The sequence below is a fragment of the Charadrius vociferus genome, unplaced genomic scaffold (genome assembly GCF_000708025.1).
Source record: "Charadrius vociferus isolate BGI_N301 unplaced genomic scaffold, ASM70802v2 scaffold516, whole genome shotgun sequence".
NCBI classification, from domain to species: Eukaryota; Metazoa; Chordata; class Aves; order Charadriiformes; family Charadriidae; genus Charadrius; species Charadrius vociferus.
Genome location: NW_009648777.1, coordinates 26,986 through 51,657, shown reverse-complemented (window position 1 = coordinate 51,657; position 24,672 = coordinate 26,986). Strand labels below are relative to the sequence as shown.

Here is a 24,672-nt window from a genome sequence, read left to right as displayed (position 1 = left end):
CCTGCAGGATAGCTTGATTTGAAAGAACTGCATACTGTGCTTTGGAGCTCAGCCTGTTCAGATTGTAGCGGATTAGGTAAAGGAGATCATAAAGTAAAGGGATTTTGATAGATTATACAGGTTTGCTGGCCCTTACTGCAGTTGGAGGATGATCTGACTGCTTACCTTGCAGAGCATGAAAGAGCGAAGGTAGTTTCAGTACTGAGCTGGGTTGTTTGGGACTTTCGATTGCTCTTTCACTATTTTTTCTTTTTAGTCGATGCTTATTTTCCTTTACCACAGAGGACGCGCCACCCCGTGCAGGGCTGTGTTACAGATGCCCTGGCTTGCGCCAGCTGCACTGTCAGTTGCCGTTTGGGGTTTTTTAGCTTTATTCAAGGTGTGGCTGCTCACACCATGTCTTGCAGTAGCAGCATCTCATCATCACGGTTGTCGATCACGGTAGCAGACACGCTCCTTAAGGCATTATTTGCTTGTCTACAGTAGGAAGTGTGGTTTAAAAGTGATAATCTGGATTGAGGAGAAACCTGCCCAAGACAGTGAAAGCTGCTCTCCCCTTCCCTTCTGTTTTCCCTCGGCTCCTGTGGTGTGGGAAGCGGCACGGTGTCCCTCGTGGCTTTGCTTTGTGTGCTCGCTGTGTGGGGAACATCTTTCTGATTCGCAAGAGCATTTTGCCAAACTTTATTTTAAGTTTAAGTGGTGTATTCAAATCTGATCAGCGACCTGCACATGAGTTCAAGACTTGTGGATTTAAGAACAAGCCATCCATGCTATTGCAGATTTATGTAAAACTATAGCTCAATGTCTGTGTGCCTTTACTCATGGCCAAATTGTTCTATGGACGAATTGTTCAGAGGAGGAAAATTCGCCTGTCAATAGAACAAAATACTTTACCTGCTTATAGTTTTTTAGTAAAACAAACGGTGAGGCCTGCATCTCCCTCCCAGAGCTTAAAAGTTTGTCTTGATGGAGCTTCCCTTTGAGTTCAGATGACATTTTCTTGAGCTCCCTTCAGAACTCGGTTCAGCGTTTGAGGTTTTGGGGTTTTTTTTTTTGAAGTAGAGTTGGTGAAGTATCCAGGCAGTGTCACTGTTGTTGGTCTGTCTCGAAACAGGATGGAAATGGACTTGAACTACCTCTTTGGGAGCAACCAAAGACTTTGTGCCAAAGTTTATTCTCTGGATAGCTAGGTTTGAGCACGTGCGGCGCCATTCTGTAGCTCAGTCGTCGCCTCGGGTAACTTAATGCCTTGCTACAGATGACTAGTCACACTTCTTTTTGCTACAGGATAAGGGAAATAATAATGAGAACACTTACAGATAATTTAGGAAAAAACGTCTTCTCTAATATGAGAGCTGCTTATCGAGCAAGATGGGTGCCAGAGAACATTTTGACTGCTCAACATGTAGTGGCCTTCAGGACTTCTTCAGAAACAAATTGCTGCTGCCCTCCTGTGCAAACTGATAGGCGATAGTTTGGTGTTTGGTTTGGGGTTTTTTTTCATTTAGTTGAAGAAGTGACAGACACAGTAAGGTTTTATGTATAAAGGTGGTTACAGGCTGAATGAATTTGCACGCTATTAATTTGGTGTGGACTTGAGAAATTATTGTAGCAGTTTTTCCCAAGTACTTCAGCACAACTGTCCTAACGTGAACTAGATCTCATCCTTTTAGCCCTTAACAGTTTCGTCTCGTTCCAAAGGCTAACTTCTTGCTTTATTTGTCACGGCTGGCATTTGTTATCCTGGGCCATCAAAGATGTATTTTGGAGAGCTGAGCAAAGGCTGTAATAATCTTGTACCTGAATCTAGCAGAATGTAGCTGGGAAAATTAAGTGGACGTTACTGTTTATTTCAGCACTACACTGCAGTTGCCCTTGGTGTTGGCCTTTGGAGGAAAATATCCTTTCTGCTTTTTTTCATTTGCTTATCTGTGCATGCAAATAACAAATAATTCCTTTCTGTGCTAACTCTCCCATTGTTTTTGTTTTCTTGAAAGAAGTAGACGGGGAAATAACTCAAGGTAGAAACTTGATCGTTTGAGGTAACGTTGACAAGCTTATCCGCCCCCTCTGTAGGCTTAAATTGTTGTTGTTATGAACGTGAATCATGCTAATTGAAATTGCAAGAAGTATTGCACTGGTGCGTGTGCGTATTCCTTCAGCTCTGGGGTCCGGGGCCTCGGGTGGGTGCCTCTGGGTCCCTTACCTCTGAGCCTTGCCTGGGGAAGAGAGGGATCCCATGTTTTGTTGGGTCCTCCAGCTTGCGAGTCTATTACAAAATTTATCGCGTGGCTGCCGGTTCTCCTTGGTTCAAGAATGCACTGCAAATCCAGTGTGCCTCCCTGGTAGCATAGCAATCAGAGGTGCTGAACAGGACGGAAATTACATCTTGTCGATTAATCGTGCCAGCTTGATGTAGGCAGGATTACCTGTGGAAGGGCAACAGTTGCATGGGTGCTCGGGTTACCCGCTCTGTGTAGCTGTTGTCAGTGGACCTGCTGGAGGGGGCTTCTTTAACAGTACAGTTGCACGTAAAGAAACTAGCAGATAAATTTATTTGATTCCTGCTCTTTGCCATCTCAGTTTCAGTATTTAATTTCTGGCTAGTACGTACGCGCGTGCCTCCAGCAATAAGTTCTCATTAAGACGCTTTACCAATGACTGCTCAGGCTGCCCTAAGAACGTGGCTCGTTTTATTCAAGCGAGAAGAGCGCTCAGATTCTTATTTCTTAGCTGTTATTCCCTGTGTCTTGACTATATACCGATTAAAACTGGAAAAATAGGTTTTATAGAGTATGTGCATCTATGGGGCTTCCATTAGTCCCTGGTAAAACATGGAGATGCAGTTCTTTGTAAGTTTGGACTATTTAAATTGTTGATGCCAATGCCTTGGGTTTCGACTTATATTTCACTGGTGCCTTTACCTCCAAACCCCTCGGGCCTGCTAAGACTCAGGTCCTTGGCTTTAAGGAGATGCTATACTAATTGGGACATGTGGAGATTTTAATCTTTTTAAAACCTGGTTTCATGGCACCCATGTTGATAGCGAGGAGTACCTGCATTTTTATTTTACTGCTTTTTAATGACTTGGAGACCTGAACAGTTCATTAAGCTTCTGCTACCCCTATTGAGATCTCTGAAGAGATAATGAAAAGAAATAATACCGAGACAGGTGAAGAATTGTACTGAGACATTCTGTAAAATACTGTGATTCTCTGGTGTAAATCAATACCACTGTCACTTGAAATATGGACAGATGTGGACAGTACTCATCTCTTTGAGTGTGTAAACCAACTTCTGTTTGAAGTCGTTAGGGAAGAACTGCCTATCTCTGATCATTGCCTACTTGCCTTTCTCAGATTTTTCTGAAAGGTTTCGACGGCCTTTCCTGAAATAGCACAGCTTCCGATGAAGGAAAGATCTAGTGTGATACGGATCTGATGTAGTGTAATGACTTGTCACAGATTATTATGTTTTGTACCCAGAGGCATTTTCAGTGTTCCTTGTGGTATGCCAGCAATTTGTTAACATACGTACTTTGCTTATTGCTGTATTCATAAGAGTGTGTGCTGGCTATAATCTGCTTTTTAATAGGTTCTTTAAAGAAGTGTGATGAAGCTATGTCCTTGTGTATTCTCACAAGCGCTTGTGGAAGAGATTGTATCACCAGTTTTGTGCTCATCATCTGCTTGTGGGACAGGGAAGCAAACAAAAAGAACAGTCTCACCTGTAGAAACTGAGGTCCTTGTTCTTTTAAAGTTGGTTTCTAAGAACATTTCCCACATGCATCCCATTGCTGTAGGGTAAGTCATGTTAGGAAGATCCCCAAATGGCTCAGATTTTGTTTCTTGACAGGCTCCCTCTTTGAACGTGCACAGGGCTCAAGCCTCTGATGTCCCTTGGTATTTCTGACATTTGGGTTTGGGTCTGATTATGAAAATGGCTTCCCCTGGGGCTTCCCGTAAGGCACGACTTATACTGTTTTTCAGAGTCTTGGAAGGTTATGGTAAAAAATTTGGATAATTCGAAACTAAGTTCTCTGATTTCTTATCTCCAAGTTCAAAACCTGTAATTTGGGCTTTGCCTGCTGCCTTGCCTATGCATTTGTTTTTTGAGAGAGAAAGTCGATTAAGCTTTCATTAGAGAAATGGAGGGAATCTCATGATTGCAGACAATGGTATTTGTGAAGGGAATTCAGCTTCCAGACATGCGCTGGAAAAAGCAACATGCGAGGTGCTGGCAAGCCATCAGAAACACTTCCAGAGTGCTGAAGATCATTTTATGAGATGGATGATCTGCGAGACAGCAGGGATGGGTAGGACTGTAGCAAGTAAAACTAAGAACCGTTCAAGGCAGGGGGACTTGTGGGAATTACAGGTTGGCCAGCTTCTCCTTGATTCCTGGGAAGGCTTGCAAAGCAAGTCCTCCTGGGAGTTGTGTTGAGATCCGTGAAGGACAAGAATGTGTCTGGAGCAGGCAGTGTGCATTTACCAAGGGCAAGTTCTATCTGACCTACTAGCTTGCCTTCTGCGATGACACGAATGGCTCAGTGGGTGAGGAAGGTGCAGTAGATGTGGTTTACCTTGATTTCAGTAAGGCCTTGGTTTTCTGTGCTATCCTTTGAGCCAAATTGGACAGATAGCCTACGAGCTGGGTGGGAAACTGAAGACAGCCAGCATGAAAGGCTTGTGGTGAGCGACACAAAGACCACCTGGTAGCTGCCTGCTCGCAGAGTTTCTCTGGGGACAGTGAGGGGGCTGATGCTGTTTAACGCTGTTTAACACCTTTCTTGTGACCTGGATGATGTGCAGTCAGCCACAGCAAGTTTCTGGAGGGATAGGCTGGAGAAACAGCTGACAGGAACATCATAAAGTTCAGGAAAGGTAAACTACCAAGTTCTGCATGTGCGTGGAAAAACCGTGTGCAACAGTAAAGGTTGGGAAACGACTGGATACGAAGCAGCTTTGCACAAATGGACCTTGGTGTCCTGGCAGAACAGTTGGGCTTGAGTCAGCAGCGTACCTGTGCAGTGATGAAGGGCTGTTGTGTTCTGGGCTGTGTAAGCAGGAGCGTAGTGAGCAGAAGTGATTCTACCCTTCCGTTTGGACTCTCGTAACTCCCATAAGCGGAGTATTGCCCCCAGGTTTAACTCCTCAGTACAGGAAAGAAACCAACATGCTGGAATAGGTCTGGTTTAGGATCACCGGGGTTGTTAGATGATTGGATCACTTGGAGAGAGGAGACTTTTTTTAAAGGGTTTTTGTTTGTTTGTTTGTGGTTTTTTCCTTTGTTTTGTGTTGTGGTTTTTTGCTTGTTTTAAAAAGCATCTGTTCTTTAAGGAACTTTGTTTTCACTGTTCCCTCTTTGTCCAAGTAAAGCATGAATTGATTGAAATCTTTTTACTTACTCAAAGGAGATGGGGAGAGGGTGTCCTGAATTGGTAGAGTATTTTTGGGTGAATTAAGTTCTTGTTCAAATAATTGTTTCAATTCTAATATCATTATGCTCATCCTTTTATGGGAAAGTTGTGATATATAGGGCCGCCTGCAAACTAACATGAATATTTTTAATTACAGCATCTGACACTGCGTACCAAAGAAATGGTGATGGAGAAGCCAAGTCCCCTGCTCGTAGGGCGGGAGTTCGTGCGACAGTACTACACTCTGCTAAATAAAGCTCCTGACTTCTTGCACAGGTAACACTGTCACACACAAAGTGACTAACATTTTTGAACAAAAGTTTGTACTGTTCATTATAAATCAGATAAACATTCATTTCTGAGGATGGGAGGAAATGGACCTGGCTAACTTTTGGGCTCTTGGAAAACTATTTCATCTTACTCAGAACTCCTTGGGCTCTAGAAGCAAGTCTGATCATATGGATGTGTGGCACCTTATCAAGGTATTTCCTGTGTGGGAAAGTGAGCTGCTTCTCAGCTGATAAAACATCCGGTAATGTGAACATATTCCAGAAATACTTTTCTAAAAAGACAAAAAAGAAAAGGAAAGAAAATGGCAGAGGAAGCACTTAAGCACTTGCATTTAGTACCTCAGACAAGAATGCTAATTATTTCAAGGTACCGTATTTTGCATTGCCTCTGAGAAGCTTTATCCACATTGTGTATGAATGTTATGACCTGGACAAGGTAGGTGGAAAATACAGTAGGTTCTGTTTTACCTATGTCCGGTATTTAACTGGTACTCTGAATGTGTTTCTTCCTTCTTTTTTTTTTTTTTTACCTTTTATTTTTTACCTTTTTCTGGTTTTGATTAACTACATAGAGCTTGTCACTTAAGATTTTGCATTTCCACATTTCGACTTAGAGCAGCATGGATTTGTAATAAATACAGGTGAAAGCAGCTTTGCCCAGTGTATTAAAAAACAAAAAGCAATCACTGCTTGGGCTGGTCTTGTCTCAGAACGTGACACAGGGTTGATGGTGAAAAATTGGACTGCGTGATTGAGGACAAGTTAGGCCTCTCGGATGGCTTACTTAAGAATTCAGTCATTTGAATAATGCCTCTTTTCATCTGTAGCTTTGAGGCAGGGAAAATGAATGGTATCATTTTTACGTAAATCACCGAACGGCTGTGGAACCATGTTGTTTATGTGTTTAAATCTATTTTTAAGGTGTCTGAGCAGTGTATTCCAAGCTTTCCTAATGTATGTTTAGTAATCTAACAGAAGTTGAAAGCAGGATTTTTAGCAATTGCAGAATTTTTCCTCGCCCCCAAACATCAACAAATGCATCAGATCAGATCAACAACTGGACAAGTATGTCCATGTAATGCATTGATACCTGATATATGAACTGACAGCTCACTCTGACCCGAGAACTGCGTTCCTTAGGACATGCCATGCCTGGGTGTTCTCCCCGGGGGGCCTGGGAGAGAATCTCTTGCCTTGGAGTCAGCTTTGGAGGCACCTCTTAGGCATGTCTGGCAGCGGTTAGCATCCTGTCGATACCAATAACTGTCCATTGCCGGTAAAGGTCAGGCAGTTGAAAATCTTTTAAGAGACTTAGAAAGGGTGTCACTATACCAGTTTTTCAAGGCAACAATTACGTTTTGAGGAACGATGCAATAGAAATCATGATATCGGAACCGCAGGGCCATTTTTGAATGATAGAAAAGCCCAAGTTAGTAAGACAAGTTTCTTGTGAAGCGTGCTCTCATTTTGCTCTGAAACCTAGAAATTGTTTGCGTAAACAAGGAGACAGAGAAGAGTTTATAAGGGATGATTAGGCCATGCTTCACAGCTTAATACCAAAGGCAGAGGGAGAATTATATCGGTTCTACAGTGAGATTGCCTTTTCCTTTTGTAACATTTATTTTTGATGGCAGTTAAATTGTGTATTGGGGTAAATCACCCGTGCCTTAAACCTGCTGTTGAAAATAGTCTTTGATTCCGCTCGTAAGAGCGTTTACCTGTGATGATAGTGGCTGTAACCTTGGCAGAATTTGGAGGGGGGGGGGGAAGGGGGTGTTGATTTAAGAAGCAAAATCTCCTTGGTGTGTTTTTCCTCCCTAACTGTCAAAGAAGAGCAGCCTGTTCCAGGTTTGCCTTCCCTCCCGCTTTCCCGTAGTATGGCAAAATTGCTTCCATTGGATCAACGTTAACACGTGCTATTGGAGCATCACGGAGCTCCCCTGGTGCAGGTGATACTCTGTGCTTACGAATACTCTCTGTTCAATTTCAAATTGGCACAAGTGTCACTCACAATACAATCTGTGAAATTTCTCTTAAATACCTCTGCACAGAAGTGTCGTAGAGGTTTCGATCTGGCTTGGTTGACTCATGGCTGATTCTTGAGCTCGTTGTGCAAAATGTCTTCTAGCCAGTGTTAGTCACTGCTGTCCCTTTTTTGGGGCTGCGGAGCTGGCTACTTTTCTCTAGTCAGGCTCAGATATGGCACACATTTGCCTTTCTGCTCTTTGGCCCCACCTTGTTCACGAATGACGTTCTTCTTGAGAGGGGATCTTACCTTCCCTCTTCCTCTTGCTGTTTGCCTGAACAGCAGCTTGCTCATTGCCGCAGAAACAGAAGGATGCTGGTTTTCCTGGCTTCCTGGTGCCTGATGTGCTGCTCCTTGCAGCGATAAGGGAGTTTGGACAAAACGCCTTCAAGTTACCGGTTTATCCTACTAAAAGCTTGAGAAGAGCACTGAGTATGCTGTCACTAGTCATTATCCAAAGCTTATCCGGGGGTTACGGGTAAGCAGAGATCAGTTTGCCCTCTAAATGGGTGTTACTTCGTGTAGTTTGCATGCCTGTTGCACATCAGGTAAATTTATATGGCTTTACTGGCTCCTTAAGTGAAAATCTGTAATTCCATATAACTGGGGACTTAATGTTTAGTCCTTTCCTGTTTTGCAGTTCCCTCTTGTTAGTTTTTCTGCCTACCAAAGAGTACAAACACTTCCTTAGAAGCAAGTTAAAACTCTTGGCTTCCCTGTGAAGGCACTTAATAAGTTATGCTGACTGTCAGAGGGCTGACCTTGGAATTTTGAGCGTGAAGAGATGTTTTCTTTCTGCTTGTGCATTGCTTCCACTGAACCTCTGTTTTTCTGTGCTGTTAGGAAGTGCCGGACCGTGCTCAAAACCGTGGTTATCCAGTTGGTACCAAAGAAAAAAATCTAATAATTCCTGGACTTTTTTGTGGACATAGTGATGGGAGTTAAAGTCTTGGGTTGGTATTTTCAGGAAAGTAGAACTGGAGAGAGTTTCTGGGGTTAGTAGGATGAACCAAGAAATGGGAAATGTGGAAGTTTTAGTGTTTAATTCTGTACATTAACACTGACCCTCTACATTGGCTTGTTTAACTAGAGAGAAATGTTCTGTATCCTTCCTAATCTGTGTGACAGTGAGTTTATAGAAGTACTGAATGAAAAATTTATTTCCTATATACAGTACAGGGTTAGATAATAACAGTATCATGTAGAAGTAGGGCAAGTGTTAGCATTCAGACCTCATGGCAATCACTCCCAAGGCAAAGCATGCTTCTAAATGAAAAAAGGTGTGATGTGATGTTTTTGTCTGAGCTATTAATCTAAACGTACAGAAAATGCTAAGCATTTGTCACACGCTTTATAAACTGGCAGTAAAAATCCCCACCAGAACTTAGACTGTTCTAGACTCAAAATGTGGCAGTGGAATGAAGATGCAAAAAGATACCTGAAACATAAGAAAAATATTGGAAGTAAGTATACGTACATTACATAGTAAAAGTTTTTGAAATCCATTCCAGCAGCTGGGTCGAGAGGGTCGTAAGGTTTTAGGTTTTTGGAGCGGTCGAGAGGTTTGTGCTATTTACAAGACCAAAAGCACAACTGCTACTTGTTGGTTTGCATAAATATGGAATATTAGTTTCGTGTCAAACGTTATACAGTAGAGGCTGCTACGAGTGGCGATTCAGCTATTGTACATAATGATGTACAATATGCAAATGAATTACTGTTCACTGCCTAACTGTAAGAAACAGAAAGAGAACACTGCTTTTGGGCTACCTCTAGTACTGAATTTGTCCCTTGCTGTGGCAGCAGTAAGATGCAGTTCTGTTTGGCCTTCTTTCGTTTGCTGCTTTTTGACACTTGATTTCAGACAGCATTTCTTCTGGAGGCTTTGTGTTCATCTGCGATGCCTAAGACGAATCTGGTCTTTTCTAATACTTTGGAGTTTTCTAATGAGCTCCTTTGCCATTGCTTCTGAGAAAGATGAAGCGTGAAATAACAGCCACGTGTAGCAGTGAGACAGGGTGGGTGGGGAGGTGGGTTGGCTGGTCAGACAAGTTGTCCGTACAGTCTGAATGCAAGGCAGAATCACTACTTACTGCCCAAAGCTTTGAAGAGAACCGGGGTTCAGAGGAGAGGCAAGCAGATTCTTCCCCCCTAGGCTAACGGTTTGGCTGGGTAGCGCGGCTTTACCGCAGGCAGATGATTTTGACATTGGGGAACCTTCAAGCCAAAATGGCCACCTTGCTTAAAGGAAGCAAGTGAAAGGTTGAGGTTGATTTAGGAGCTCGTTACATATCTTGGGCAAACTGTAATGCTGAATAATAAGCTTTATGTGTTCCTGTATTCTTGGAGCCTCGCAAGTGGAAAATATATCTTGAATTTCCGTTTGTGCCAAAATTCCCGATGCCTTGAGCTCTACAACCTTTGGCTAAAATACTTGTTGGATTCGGTTCTGTTTCTTCATAGCAATGACCTTTACGTCTCTTTGCTTGCAGGTTTTATGGAAGGAATTCTTCTTACGTCCATGGAGGACTGGATGCCAGTGGGAAACCGCAAGAAGCAGTGTACGGTCAAGCTGTGCGTATCAAAATCGGTCCTGTAGTCCTCATTAATGTTCAGAACTTACTGTATAAGTCGGTCTTTTTCTTTATCATTTACTTTGACTTTCTCATCTGGTGAATAACATATTGTGATACTGCCTCCTGTTCAGAGGCAGGTAGGAATTTGTTGGCTTGAATTTTTTTATTTGATTGCTCTTGCTTTTACTGTGAGTTGTGTTGGATACATCAGCTTTGCATCTGGACTGCAGAAAATATATTTAGGATGGGAAACAAAATCAAGAGGACCTGTTAGACTTGCCCTCTGATGTATCTTATTTCAGTTAGAAGTGGTTCCTTGGGAAGGGGACTTCCATCTTTGTGTGTTACGTGGAATTCTTTGTGTTATCAAATTCTTCTGAGTGGAGTTTTCTTAAAGTGGAAGATAACTTTTGAAGAAGTGAAATATGTCCAGGAAACGCAAGTTTTCACTTTGGTTGTAGCTCTTAATCAGCATCCTGTCTGTCACCTAGGGGCATGGGTTATGTGGTAGCCGCATCTTTGAGCAATGTGGCTTTTAGCCCAGGGCAGGTTTGGTTTCTTCTCCTTTCACCAGCGGAACCTGATTTGGCAGTACAAAAGTCTTGGCAATGCAGATGTTACCCGCTCCCACGACGTTTGGGTGCTTCGTGGATGCATAGAGGGTTGGGTTTTTTTGCTTGGGGGGCTGGTGGTTTTGGGTTTTTTTAAGCGCGAGCTAGGTCATGTCCCTCTCACAGGCTCTTTAAAAAAAGAAAGCCTTAAAATAGGTCACATGTTGTAATACAGCTGGAAAATTCGGATAGCGAGTTGTACGTTATTTGAATGCTCTGAGAAGTACTTGAATCCTGGTGGAAAACTTAAGAATAAAAGTTTGAAGAGCTCAGGTAGACTGTTCTCAGTGAAAGACACTTCTTGGTTCCTGTATTTACCTTTTGAGCTTCAGTTGGGTGCTTTTGTGTTAGTTCAGACTAGGGTACTTAAGAGGTGTCAAGCTCTGTACAAAACTCAGTGGTGCTAAAATGTAACTCTCTATTCCTAGGAGATACACAAGAAAGTGATGTCATTACAGTTCAGCGAATGCCACACCAAGATCCGTCACGTGGATGCTCATGCTACGCTGAGTGATGGGGTGGTTGTGCAAGTAATGGGAGAGCTGTCAAACAACGGGCAGCCCATGAGGAGGTTCATGCAGACTTTTGTGCTTGCTCCAGAAGTAAGTATATGTAAGATCATGTTTTGCTTCAAATAATGATGATGGAAACCTGACGTGTAGCTAAAATTTGTCCTACTGGGGCAAAAGATACGATCTGGCTTTTAGAGCTTGGCCCGAAGGCTGTTATTAAATGTGTCACAGTACGTGAGTGCAGACAGACAAGTGTATTGGACCCATCCTGAGCTGTTTTGCATCCTTAGACTTGAAATATTGGAGGGGTAATCCAAAGCAAGTTGGAGCTTGCATTTGGGAGCTGCACGAATAAATAAAAAAAAAATATATGTTGAGCTTTGCAGATCAAGTCTCTAGGGTAGTTCTGTGCTTTCTCCAAGTCTGCTGGCAAATGTGAGTGTTGTTTGATGCTGCACAAGTCACTGCTCAAATTTAGCTCTTAGCGAGACCAGAGCTGTGTAAGGGTAAAGGGTGTCTTGTGTTCTTTCTACTTCTCTCCCCCTGCTTCATCGCAGACTATTGTGTTGTGAATGATTAATAATCTTTTAGTCTTTTGAATTTCTTCGTTGTTTCCCTATGCAATGCTATAAGCGTACAGTTAGAAAAGTTAAAAAATTTATAAGCATACTGTGAAAAGTTCATCCTGTTTTTTTATTGTAAAGTTTTCATAATAGGGGAAATTCAAATTCCGTGATGAAACTGAGGGACTTTATGTTTAGTTAGAACCTATGATTGCCATGACTTAGCAAAATATTTTTTTTTTGCTTGAACCTTCCTTTTTCAGTTGGGTGAAGTTACCGTTCAATGGTTTGCTTAGAGAAGAGGTACCGCGTGGAAAAAGGCTTTAATGAAATAGTCCTATTCCAAAATGTTGGTGTGTACCCCAAAGCTTGTATCTCTAATCCATCCTTGTTGTTGACTGATAATGTATCGTATCTGCAAAAAAATGCACGTTGCTCTTTTACAGGGTTCTGTTCCAAACAAGTTCTATGTCCATAACGATATCTTCAGATACGAAGATGAAGTATTTGGGGATTCAGAAGGAGAACTTGATGAAGGTGAGAAGAACTGTACATGACGAGTTTGTCTTGTTCTTGTTCTTCTAGTGTGTATGCAGAGCCTTCAGAAGCGTCTAGAGGAGATGGAAAGACGCAAACTGTATTGCATTCTCGTGGAGCATAGTAATCTGGGAGGGGGCTGAGGCGGGGAGTGTGGGTTATGTTACTGGAACTATCTGCTGGTCCAAAACATTCTGTAACATGAAGGCAGCGGTACCTTATTCCTTGAATGGCCGAACCGGCTCGAGCTGGGCAAGGCTCGGCAGAGAATGGAAATAATGAGCAGCGGTACCTTTGCTGCCGGTAGTTTCATCGGGTAGACTTGATTTTGCTGATCAGTCAAATTTTTAGGTAAACTGATTTGAGGAAAAAAATTTCCTTGGGTTTTCAGATATGACATGTAGTACACTTTGATATTATTGTCCCTTTCAGTAATTCATTTGTGTTCAGGGGCTGAACTTGACCTGGGTGGTTTTTTCCCCTCTGTTCACTAAGGCAAAGCAAATCAGAGTACAGCCAGAATGTATATACGTGTGATTGCTGGGTAATATCTGGAATTTTTTCATCTCAGTTCTGTGGAACAAAGCATCTTAGGCAATCATCCTTGTATTTGAGGTTAATTTTCTTAGTTTTAGGTACTGAGATTTATGAGCTAATAAGCCAATCTTTCCCCTTTACTGCCACCATATGAAAAGCATCTGCTGCTTTAGAAGTCCCCCGAACCCTCCTCCCAGAACTTCCTAGCGGCATTATGTCTCTAGTTTCTCCCTTTTGTGAAAATAGTAAGAAACAAAGCCTCTTGAACGAGTGGAAGGGTCTTCTATCTTTTCTTGTAGCTAGTTTTGCCTTATTTTGTGGATGAAGCTTTATTTTGATTACTTCTACTTTAATATGCTTTTATTTTAAGTGTGGCTTCTGTACGCTTTCAGAGATGTTTAAGGAAGTTTTTCTTTTTGTGTCAGAGTCTGAGGAAGAGGTGGAAGAGGAGCAGGAGGAAAGACAACCATCACCTGAACCTGTGCAAGAGAACGCAAGCGGTACTTACTATGAAAACCATCCTGTAACGTAAGAACTTCATTTTATTATATAAAGTTCCTTTTTTAATACAAATTACAAATTCCTCTGGCTTTGCATTCTGGATGTGATTTAACAGGTACTTTAGGAAACTGCACTTAATGTGGATCTGTGTTATGTTAACATTATATTATTTTGAAACCTTGCTCCTTAAGCGGGGAGAGGTTCCTACGTTTGTATTTTCACTTCTGGTTTCGAATGTGAGGTGAAAAGGTAGCAACCCTGTTCATCTACACACTTAATGCAGTGAAGAAGCTCAGATTCCTTATATTTTGAACACACAGAGTAGAGAAGAAGTTGCATGTGATTTTCAGTAAACAGGACTCATGACTCTTTTAGTAAGGAACGTGTATGGCATTTTTGTAAATAAACTGTGGGTTTCATTCCAAAATTGGCTTAATTTATGCGTACAGCTTAATCTTTCCTTGGTCTCACACTGCGCCTCTATTCTTTTCGGAGCAGCAGTTCCTGAGTTTAGCACCTATCCCTTAGAGGGTTTATATGTCTGTGTGATTTTCAGATTCTCTGCAGAGAATTGTAAAACATGTCTTTGCTTCAGCAAGAGTAAAATCTTGACTTTGTACGCAACTTAAAGGTACAGCTTACCTTCTCACAGTATTTTATATTTAGGTACCGTATGGTAGCAACTGGAAACAATGATCTTCTTAATACCAGCCATTACCATAGCGGAGCTCATAAAAAGTCATAAAATACAAAGCAATTGATAAGCTGCATAAAATGCATTTGATTATTCTAGCAATGGGATCGAGGAGGCGCTGGAAGAATCGTCTCATGAACCTGAGCCGGAACTGGAATCTGAAACGAAAACTGAGGAGCTGAAAGCTGAAGTAGAAGAAAAGACTCTTGAGGAGCTAGAAGAGAAGTCTCCATCTCCACCTCCTGTAGAACCTGTTTCACTACCACAAGAACCACCAAAGGTTAGTTGAAAGTCATATCTGTGCTTCTAGGTGCAGCTGGTAAAGTAGAAGATTCGGGTTTGAACTTATTAGCCTTTTTGAGGGGCCAAACTGGTACCTCGTTTCAGTGTTATGCTGTATGAACAGCTAGACTTGAACCTTAAACTTCTAAAAATGTGAAGTTTCACTAAAGAAGGAAAGCATGTTAAAGTGCTGCTCAAGTCACCTATCGTAAATCTAATGCTCTGCTCGTAAAGTGTGTGTGTGTGGTTTTATGCATGTGGAGTTTTTAAATGGGGAGTTAACATATGTTAAGAAAACACCTCAAACTACCAACAATAAAAATCTCGTACAATGGGAACCACTGCTCTTCCTTGAAAAAAACCATAACGCATTGACACTTGAAAAAATTGCTGGCAGTATAGGTTCCAAATCAATCTGAAGGCATTGACTGTCTCCCTTAGAGGCAGGATGCCTGATCAAAAACCACCATGCACACCGTGCGTCATCTGGTATGGTTACACTTAGGTAGTTTCAAAGAGATGGGAGGAACTGGTGAAAGCTGGAGAGAGGTCATTTTCTAGCTCCACTGTGTCTCCCGTATCTTTTTTTTCAATCCTTTTTCTCTTTTCCATTTTTACTTCTGACTTCTGGCATCCGCTTTCTTTCTTTGTGCCGAAGACACTCAACACTACGGGGTCTTCGGTCCTAGCTGTGGGTACATCATGGGAAAGCAGTGATCTGGGGCTGCCGAGGGAGCTGGGCTCTCTCAGGTGCTGATAGTGGGCACGGTACACACTTGCTCCACACCGTTGGAGTCCACAGACGGCCACAACTGCAAATCCTTCTCTGTCTTCATTGTAATGCTTGCACAACCGTTATTTAATAGCCAGATGTGAACCGAAAGTGTATTTTCAGCAGACGAGTTTCCCTGTAGGAATGTCAGTGGTTTGCCATGATTAGTAGCCTAGGTTTGTTGCATTTCCTGCAGGCTTTCTCTTGGGCTTCAGTGACCAGTAAAAACCTGCCTCCTAGTGGTACTGTTTCTTCCTCTGGAATTCCACCCCATGTTAAAGCACCAGTCTCACAGGTAACCCATCTGTGAACACCTTGGATTGTCTCATTACTTCTGCAAACTGCTTCAGTTCTTTAAATTAACAGATCAATTTGTTTGACTTAAATTGCACAAATTAATTGTGTCTTAAATGTTAATGAACTCACCTTCTTGTTGCTAGCACAGGCACGTACACGTAACAGGTGTATCTTTGGGCGATGGTGACATTAAAATCTGTTCATGTGGAAAGAGGAAATCACTATGGAAATTTTTTTGACCTGGGATATGGTTTGGTTTACAAAGCTGGGGGGAGGGGGCGGGGGAATACAATACCAAAAAAACAACTCCCCACAAAATGATAGTTTTCAAAAGTGTGTTTGAAAAGGGTATTTCATTGGTGGAAGTGCCCCAGCGATACAAAAGGAGAGCACCGTTTCTGAGAAGGTGCAAGATTGCCTTTTAAGGCTAGTAGCCATAGAAATATGCTGGATTTCATTATCCATTAATAATTAACTTGTCACAGAACCCTGTACCAACTTAAGACTGTGTGAGGAATGGAAGGATTCACGTTTCCTTGCCAGGACAAAGCTGTCTTCCCATTCCTAGGTTGACTGGGTGAGGAGGGGAAAGAGGAAAGAAAGTTTGACCGGGTGATAGCTCGTGTCCCGCACATGCCAAGCTGGTGTGAGACAGTCTGAGACTCAATTCAGCTGCCTCCATCTGTATGAAAACCCTCAAAATAGAAAATGTGTGCTTTAACCTCTTCTACTGACACTCTGTACCGAATGACTGTATGTCGTGGTAGCTCATGTCCAACCTTTTCAAAAGACTGCAGTTTTCAGTAGAGCAGCTGGGTTATTGCAGCTGTTGTTTTCGCACTGGTTTCTGCTCCGATTTGTACTGGCAGAGAGGAACCTGACTAGGATTGCCCTTCAGCCAAATGTGTGATAAAAAAGAAAACAGGAAGGAAAAAAAAAACCAAACCAACAAAAACCCACCACCTTGTATGGTATTGCTTCTGGTCTGACAGGGCTGTCATGGGAATCAGATAATGGCTACGTAATGAGTTGGGAAGCCTGTCTGTCTTCATCAGCTTCAACAGGGCTTTAAGCGTTTAGGTGGTATTCGAGCAGTAAAAACTGTGGTTTTTCTAGTACAGAATAGATTTTCCTTACGCAAAACCAACATTGGCTTTGATTTATTTACAGTAGAGCGGGTGGATTTTTGTAACGTGACTGCAAAAGTAATTTAAAATTATCTGTACAAGAAGCAAAATGTAGCTTATAGATGTCCCCTTACGCTCGTGTGTGTTGCGCCTGCAGCTTGTCATCCTTTCTGCCTTTTAGATTACTTCTGCTGTGACTTCATGTTTAAGTAATTCTGTGTGGAAGTTCCTGAACACTACTGGAGTGGCAAGAATTTCAACTCCCAGCTCTTCTGGAGGGAGAATTAGTCAGTTCTTAGCTCCTTTTCTTGCACACTTTTCAGATGTGGTATGCAGAAAGCTGGTAGATAAGGCACCTGAACGATTTCTCCAAGGGTTACAGATCAGTATTAGCTTCTTCCTGTTCTCTCAGATCCGTTAATGCCAGATATTGTGCATGTAAATGAGGACAGCAGATTGCACTAGTGGATGGGCAGCTCCTTTGGGGTGCTGATTTAGCCAGCATTGGCGATGTTACAAAGCAGTTGTTAGCTGTCCTTCTCGTTCCTTTCTCTGCATCACTGCAGTTTTTCTCCCCTCTTTTCTCAAGTTAAAATGCAGCCTCTGTAGCATTAGCTCAGAACCCCTCAAAGGACTGCACACGCAATGGTTTGGATGTAAACCAGTTGGGTTCCTGTTTATTCACAGCTGTGGAGTTGAACAGGTCAGCGTTTCTTGTTCTCTTTCTTCTTGTGGGCGATAAGAAATCGACCTGCCTACACTGCTAAATCGGGCCTTCTCTGTGTTGGATTTTCAGATGTTCTGACCTCTCACTTGCATTAAGACGTCAGGTGTCGCAGGGGTGCCGGAGGGGCAGAGGCAGGCACAGTGCTCCCTGACTCTTCTGGCTTGGAAGCGGTGACTTCAGGGAGAGAGAGGTCTGTTTATAGGTGCTGCATTCTCTCACCACCTAAAATCCGTTCAGACTCTGGATAGACTCTTCTAAATGTGTAGCACCTTTGTGGAAGCTGTTGATGAGTGCCTTCAGGAAGTTGCGTGGTCCACATTGACCCCAGAGACAGTGTGGTCGCTATCTGAGGTATGCATCTAACCTAGCTACTGGAATTCTGGTGATTGGACGTGGGGGTTTTTTCTTGTTTTTTTTCACGTGAAGTGTGGTTTCTTGTTTGATTGCTTGGCTAGTTGGTTCTTTGCACACGGGCGTTTTGATTGTGGCAGGCATCTCGCTCTAGAGAAGCTTTTAAGCCTTGCAAGATTTCAAAAACGGAATTGTACCAGCCTTTGGAGCCACCTCTTCTCCTGCTCTTTCTGTCCCATCCTCCTGTTTCAGGGGCGTATTCAGTTCCAAAGTTGGTGAGTGAAGCCTAACTTGTGGCTGGTTTTGCTGTCATTGCCAGTAGCGTTGCGGTAGCAGAAAGGGGTCCCTTTCCCTCCCCGTGTGAAATCCTGAAGAGAAGAGACAATGTCACCTTTTCCTTAGTTGTTCTCAAAGCTCCGTTAGACTGAGGTTTGTGGCGTTCTTGGCTCCTGGGCTGAGCGCTCCTTTAGTCCTTGTCTGTCGAAATCCTTATTCTGTGCCTTTCAGTCCACTTTGTGTGCTCTCTCTGAAATGGGAGTTGCAATTAGCTGCTGCTGCTTGGGCTGTAAATGGCAGCTCTTAATAGGGATCTTGTGATGCTGCCGATAATTGCAGTGCTTTGGGGGAGCACGGTTTTTGCAAGTGCTTTCCTCTTCAGGCAGCGCCAGAGAGCACTGAGGCAGTCTTGTCTGTAAAAAGGGACGGTACTGATTAGAAAGCAACTAACGAGATTAGCTGTTTGTTGTTTGGGTAGACAGAGAGTATTTGTGTGATAGATGAGAAGCTCGGCAAAATGCAAAGCAAGCGGGTACAAGTTAACTGTTATTTGGGATTTAACAGAAGGACGTCAGTGACTTAGCAAGTCTTCGCTATGGTTGAGGGAAGGATGGAGCGTTTAAGCCTGATAGCCGTCAGCATCTAAGAAATGGGGGTCTGAATGTATTGAGTTTCGCTTTTGAGGTGTAATTTATAATGCAGTAGAGATGTGTGAGTGAAAGACGGCAGGGGAGCTGCAGTGACCATGAGGAGTTAAAATGAAAAGAGAATTAACGGGAAGGCTGACTTTTCTAGCTTATTCTTGGAATTGAAAAAATGGCCCTAGAAAAGTGGGGTTGAGCACGAGTGACAGGAGGGCTGAAACATTTATTTGGTGCGTAATACCTGCGTGTTTCATGTAAAATACAGTCTTTTTACCCCTGTGAGGTACTCTTTGGGTGGAACCGTCCGTTGTCTTGAGTCCTCAAAGGAAAATAAGGGAGATGTTTAACATAAACTCCTTCTCCGCATCAGTCTGGGCCTATAGCTGCTGTCCTTGAGTTTAATCTTCCTCAGAAGCTAGTGTTCTTCTTTACGCTCCTAAGGATAATTTTGTTTTTCTAAGATAGGAACGCAGCACAGCAGCAGCCAGCTGCTGGATTGTTGTACAGAAAATGGAATTTAAAACATGTTGCAAATCACTTGAGTAACCAACAGGCTACATAGAAAAAATTTTTATTGTCCTGCCTCTTTTTCTCAAATTACCTTTAAAGCATTTTTTGCTTGCCAAAAATGGAATAGATGTTCTAGTCCCTGAGAATACAAGGGCTCTGCTTTGAGCATGACGGTTTTGACATCAGGAAAGTTGAAGAATATCCTCAGCAGGCAGTGTGTAGAACTTGTCATTTCAGGTGGCTTTAATTGTATCAAAAATACTTATTACACTTCTGAGGGCTTTTGTTTTGTTCTCCTCTCCTTTTGTATTAAAATGGTTTCCTTATAGTTGTTCTGCACTCGAGGAAAAGAATCCCTCAGGGACACAGACAGAAAATAGGATTTGCCTATCTCTTCGTGTTCATCTCGGAGTGCCTCCTAACACGTGACGTTTGAGCTTGGCATGATGAAGCTTTATTTCATCTATGTGGGCTTTTTAGTCAGGGTGGGGGATTCTTGAATGACGGAGCGTTGGGGTCTCAATGCCTGGTCAAACATGGAAAATTCACTTTAGCCATGTTTTGGGGAGACACTCTGATTGAGGGATGTTTGCTTTGCACCTTTTAGCAGAGATAACTGAACACTGCAGTCCTGGATTGGTACAGAGGAATTTGTAGAGGTGAAAAAAAAGTATTCCCAAACACATTGACGTGGTTGTGTGTCTTCTGGAGTTCATTTTGTGCATGCCACTTGCCTATATCTTGTGTTGTGGGGGGTTTTTTGTTTTGGTGAATTTTGGGTTTGGGGTATTTTTTACTGGGCCGGTGTTCAATAACGCATGTTCTCCTCCTGTTTTAGCCGAGAGTTGAAACTAAACCCGAAGCTCAGTCTCAACCTCCTCGTGTACGTGAACAGCGTCCCAGGGAAAGACCAGGTTTTCCACCCCGAGGACCTCGACCAGGTAACGTGGATCAGCTTGTGTGTCTGCTTGGGACTAGTCACTGAGAGGTGTCTCCTTGATGGGTCTTGTCTGTACCTGTGTTGTGCTTGGCTGATGATGAACCGTCTGTTCCTACTGCCTTCAACTAGAAATGGGGGAATATGATTTGGAGTCCAAGCAGGTGGTGAGTTGTTGTAAAGATCAGGCATTATTTCCAAGCTTCTGTTTTGTTGAAATTTGTTTTAATAGTAGGCCACTCGCTTATATGCTTGAGTACTTGTCGTGTGGCTCGATGCAGTTCCGAAAAGCTGGTATGGAAACGTGAATGGTTTTTTCCCTGTCCTCTGATTTTGCTGAACCTCGGAAGTGAGAGTTCATAAATACCTGTTGTTGCTCTTTGTTTTGGAAGAAAACCTTCCCACCGTGTCAGCCTCAGTCAGTTAATAATTTTATACACATTTTTCCGTCTTGTGTAGTTGTCTAAAATATTGTTCCCGATTTGGCTGCCTCGTGTTTGTCTTAGTTTATGAGCAGCCAGCTCTCTGCATTTTCTTTCTCGTACAGAGTACCCAAATCTGTAGGACGGTCTGGCTGGAAAACACACCATACTTGACAGTCGTCAGCAGTGGTGTTGAGAGGTGAAAGCCTTCTGAGTTGCATTCATCGGTCCAGCCTGGTCGCTTGGCAAACCTCTGGGCAGCGCTGGGCAAAAGCTATCTAGTCAAAAGCCCAGAGTTACAGGATTTTGGTCGTTTTCATCAATTCTAAGGGGAGGGGTGGTATTTGCAATTTCCCTGAAGTGGTAGTGTAAAGCTGGCGGGAGCTGGCAGAGCGCTGCCTGCAGGAGTGGTTGAGTCTCAGAGAATGTAACCATCTCCACCAGCTAGCTAAAACTGGTTCTAAGGAAGGTTTTCAGCAGGTGCAACTGTGGTACGGATTGGGCTTAAAAATGCTTTTGGCTTTTATCAGCGCGAGTGTATCTTCACTCAGGGACAGAGAAAGGATTTAAGACACCGAGAAAGAACCGTGGCATCTGTTACTGGTTAACATTTCATGTTTTTTTAACATGTCATCTGCAGTAGGAAGCCAAAGCTTCAACTTGTGGCTAAATCAAGTTGCAAATTTGCATTTCTGCTGCTCTTGAATGTAATACAAGTCACACAGGAAACATGTAACAGAGCTGATCTTACACTGGGCGTAGCAGAGGCCGGGGAGAAGCTGAAATCTCAGTTGACCAAAGGGAAGAGCTTCAGCCGTACCGTGTTATTTTCAAAGGAAGTCAGCGAGCTTTTTAATGAATAAAGATACAACAACAAGCTCTTAAACAAACTTTCCCAGTATACCAGATGTTTTAGTTAACACAGCTTTATTTAACCTAACCAGGGAAACAAGAGAAAAAGAAAACAAATAGTTTGTGGTATTATCAAAAAATTGTCAGGACTGTGTAAAGAGGAAGACAGTATCCTCCCCACTGTGTCACCCACTCAAGAGCTGAAGGTACTGGATTGTTGGAGTAAACATGCTCGGTGCTGTTCGTAGATGTGTTCATCCCAATCTACGCGCATATTCTAACCTCAAGGGCTCTACCTTCCTCTTTCTGTTGACGATAGGGCGAGGGGACATGGAACAGAACGAGTCAGATAATCGTCGAATCATTCGCTATCCCGACAGCCACCAGCTCTTTGTTGGGAACTTGCCGCACGATATCGATGAGAGTGAACTGAAAGAGTTCTTCATGAGTAAGTAGCAATTTCAGCTGCGGAGACTAAGAAGAAAATCTGTGTTGGAAAGTCACGTAACGTTCACTTAGGGCCACACGGGAGAACTTTTACACGATGTAAAGCTACAGGTGTTCTCTGGAAGAAGCGGAGGGGTGGTAGAGCCAGCACGGTGGTTTTTGATAACGTGGCTTTTCCCCTGTGCTTTTCCAGGCTTTGGAAACGTGGTAGAACTTCGCATAAATACTAAAGGAGTGGGAGGAAAACTGCCTAATTTTGGTTTCGTGGTATTTGACGATTCCGAGCCGGTCCAACGAATTTTAGTTGCAAAAGTAAGTATTGGCACTGGATAACCCTCAAGGGACGGACTGAATGCCTTACAGCCCGAGTAGTGCGGGCCATCCCCATTTGCACTGCTGCTGTTTGGAGCTTTCCTTCATTAACAACAGTTGTTAGAAAAACGTAGTTTTGGCACGCTCATTGTGTTGGAAGCGTTCTATAGCTTATGAAAGCTGTGCCAGCATTCCTCAAACCACATCATACCAAATTCAGGTTTTTTACCTCTGCACATAGACAGCACATGCAGCTTAACGCTTGCTTTTAGAGATCCTTTTAAGCTGAAAGTCGAGTACGTCACCTTTTAGAGGGGCATCGCATGGATCTCTGAATTCTGCATCCTGGGGCTGAGAAAAAGGAGCAGGATTACTTGCGGTTGGGACTTGAGGAATTTGAGAGGAGAAAGCAGCAGTTTTCATTTCTAGTATGCGGGAGTGAGACCTGGTAGAGCAGTTCTTCAGGAACTGTAGCCCTGAAGTGAAAAGGCTAAAACCAGCAGTGAAGAGGCTAAAGACAACCCTGCCCTTACTTGAGAAAGTCATTTTAATTCCTTGCGTGCCAAATGAATTTAAAAAGGCCGTTGCATTTACCGTAGACCTCTAGGGCTAAGGCTACGTGCTGCAGGGAACCCTTACCAGTTAGTTTTTCTCTTTCGCGGGTGAGGGAAGGTAGGCCGAGGCACGCGGCGAATGCAGTGTTTTCATATGCCTTGTATAAGTGGACTTTGTGAAACGGTGACTAACGTGTGCCTTGAAAACTTTTCCCTGTAAGCCTATTATGTTCCGGGGTGAGGTGCGCTTGAACGTAGAAGAGAAAAAAACAAGAGCCGCTCGTGAGAGAGAGACCCGAGGTGGAGGCGATGATCGTAGGGATATTCGCCGCAATGATAGAGGCCCTGGGGGTCCCCGTGGAATAGTGGGTGGTGGCATGATGCGAGACCGTGATGGAAGAGGACCCCCTCCGAGAGGTGGCATGGCACAGAAACTTGGCTCTGGACGAGGAACCGGGCAGATGGAAGGCCGTTTCACTGGACAGCGTCGCTGAAGTCTCCACTGTGGGCAGACAGTCTTGGCAGTGGTACATTATCCATCGTGTTTGCATTCTTGTTAATTTTTTTTTTGGCTTTGGAATGTGACACAGCCCTTCTGATCATTTCTTTGATGTGAAAGCATCCTTTGGTTTCCAGTTTAAATTGAGGTGGACGTTCTTTCCCCAGTTTCACAACAGGAGTCACACTGTTAATTTATAAATGTAGACTTGGAGAATTGAGGACTGAAAAAAAAAAAAAAGAAAAAGAAAAAAAAAAGACCGGTTAACTATCTGCAACAAAAGTGAACTAAAGGACACGCCCAATAGAATTCAGGTCCTTTCAGTCAAAAACCCTCTGCTGCACATTTTGTGTAAGTGTTACTGTTTCTGCCTATTACTGTTGGAAACACAAATAGTGCAATTTGTGCAATTGGAGAAGCTTGCCTTTTTTCTTTTCCTTCTTAGAACACTTGGCTCCAAACAAACTCGTGTTTACGCACTCATCAAAATGCACTAATGGGTACTCTGAACTCATTTCTATTGACATCTGCAGGAGGCATCGGGGGAAAAAAAACCTTCATCCTCTTATTCAGACAGAATAGCTTGTGAAACGATGCGGGCATCTGATCTGCTTGCTGTGACCAACATATGTACACACACAAACCTTAATAAGACTACAAGTTTATTCCAGAAGGAATCCATTTAGCTGTAAACTAAACAGAACCCAGAGTTTCAAAGGCGTAGCCCTGAGTCCGCAACAAGTTTGATAGCTCACGTCAGGTTTTTCTATCTGCCCCTCTTCAGTACAGGGATGGCTGCTCAACACACTCCTCCTTCCCCCGTCCCCTTCGATAAGCATTGTACAGTGAAATTTGTCTTGACTGTATTTGAGTTCTCTGGTAATGTAATAAGCATGATGGTGCCTTCTATGAATACATCATTCCAGTCTTGCTGGTGATTTTGTACAGTATAGTGTATGAATTACTGTGCTGCAAAGCCGATCGGCTGCAAAGCATTTAAAGGAAATCATTGAAAAATTGTATTAAAAAAAAAATTGCAGTATCTTTCAATCAGTAAACGTTGCTGAAATTATCATCCACCTTGCTCTTCACTTAACAAGTTCGCCTGTTTTTTTGCAGAGGGGGGGAAGGGAGGAAGAAGGCATCCAACTAGTCTCCAGGTTGTCTCTTCTCTTTAATCAATGTCCGAGTTTAAGAAAGCGGAGTTGAAATCTCTCTCTTGGGCGTGAATTTCAGAAGTCAGTCAAGAACGGTGAACGCTTTCGGCCAGCTCGTAGTCGCTGGAACTGGGCATCCTTTGTGAGGGTGAGCTTATCAAACGAGGATACTGCAATTTTCAGAGAACAAAGCAGCAGCTCTTAAGTATTTGCATTTTCCAGTTGCGCTTTTTGAAAAAC

The 24,672-nt window shown here is 43.0% G+C and overlaps 1 protein-coding gene across 2 annotated transcripts; it reads left to right on the top strand.

Annotated features, from left to right (window-relative positions):
* The first annotated feature begins 5,587 nt into the window (after positions 1 to 5,587).
* Positions 5,588 to 24,382, top strand: G3BP2 (GTPase activating protein (SH3 domain) binding protein 2). Of its 2 annotated transcripts, XM_009886746.1 has the most exons (11): positions 5,588 to 5,695; positions 10,228 to 10,309; positions 11,351 to 11,524; positions 12,444 to 12,534; positions 13,497 to 13,599; positions 14,366 to 14,546; positions 15,517 to 15,615; positions 20,091 to 20,193; positions 21,783 to 21,911; positions 22,104 to 22,222; positions 22,998 to 24,382. In XM_009886746.1, the coding sequence occupies exons 1-11, from the start codon at positions 5,601 to 5,603 to the stop codon at positions 23,268 to 23,270; spliced, it is 1,449 nt and encodes a 482-aa protein (XP_009885048.1). In that variant the 5' UTR covers positions 5,588 to 5,600; the 3' UTR covers positions 23,271 to 24,382. The 2 variants fall into 2 exon arrangements, with proteins under 2 accessions (XP_009885048.1, XP_009885049.1); XM_009886747.1 differs by lacking the exon at positions 15,517 to 15,615.
* The last annotated feature ends 290 nt before the right edge of the window (positions 24,383 to 24,672 follow it).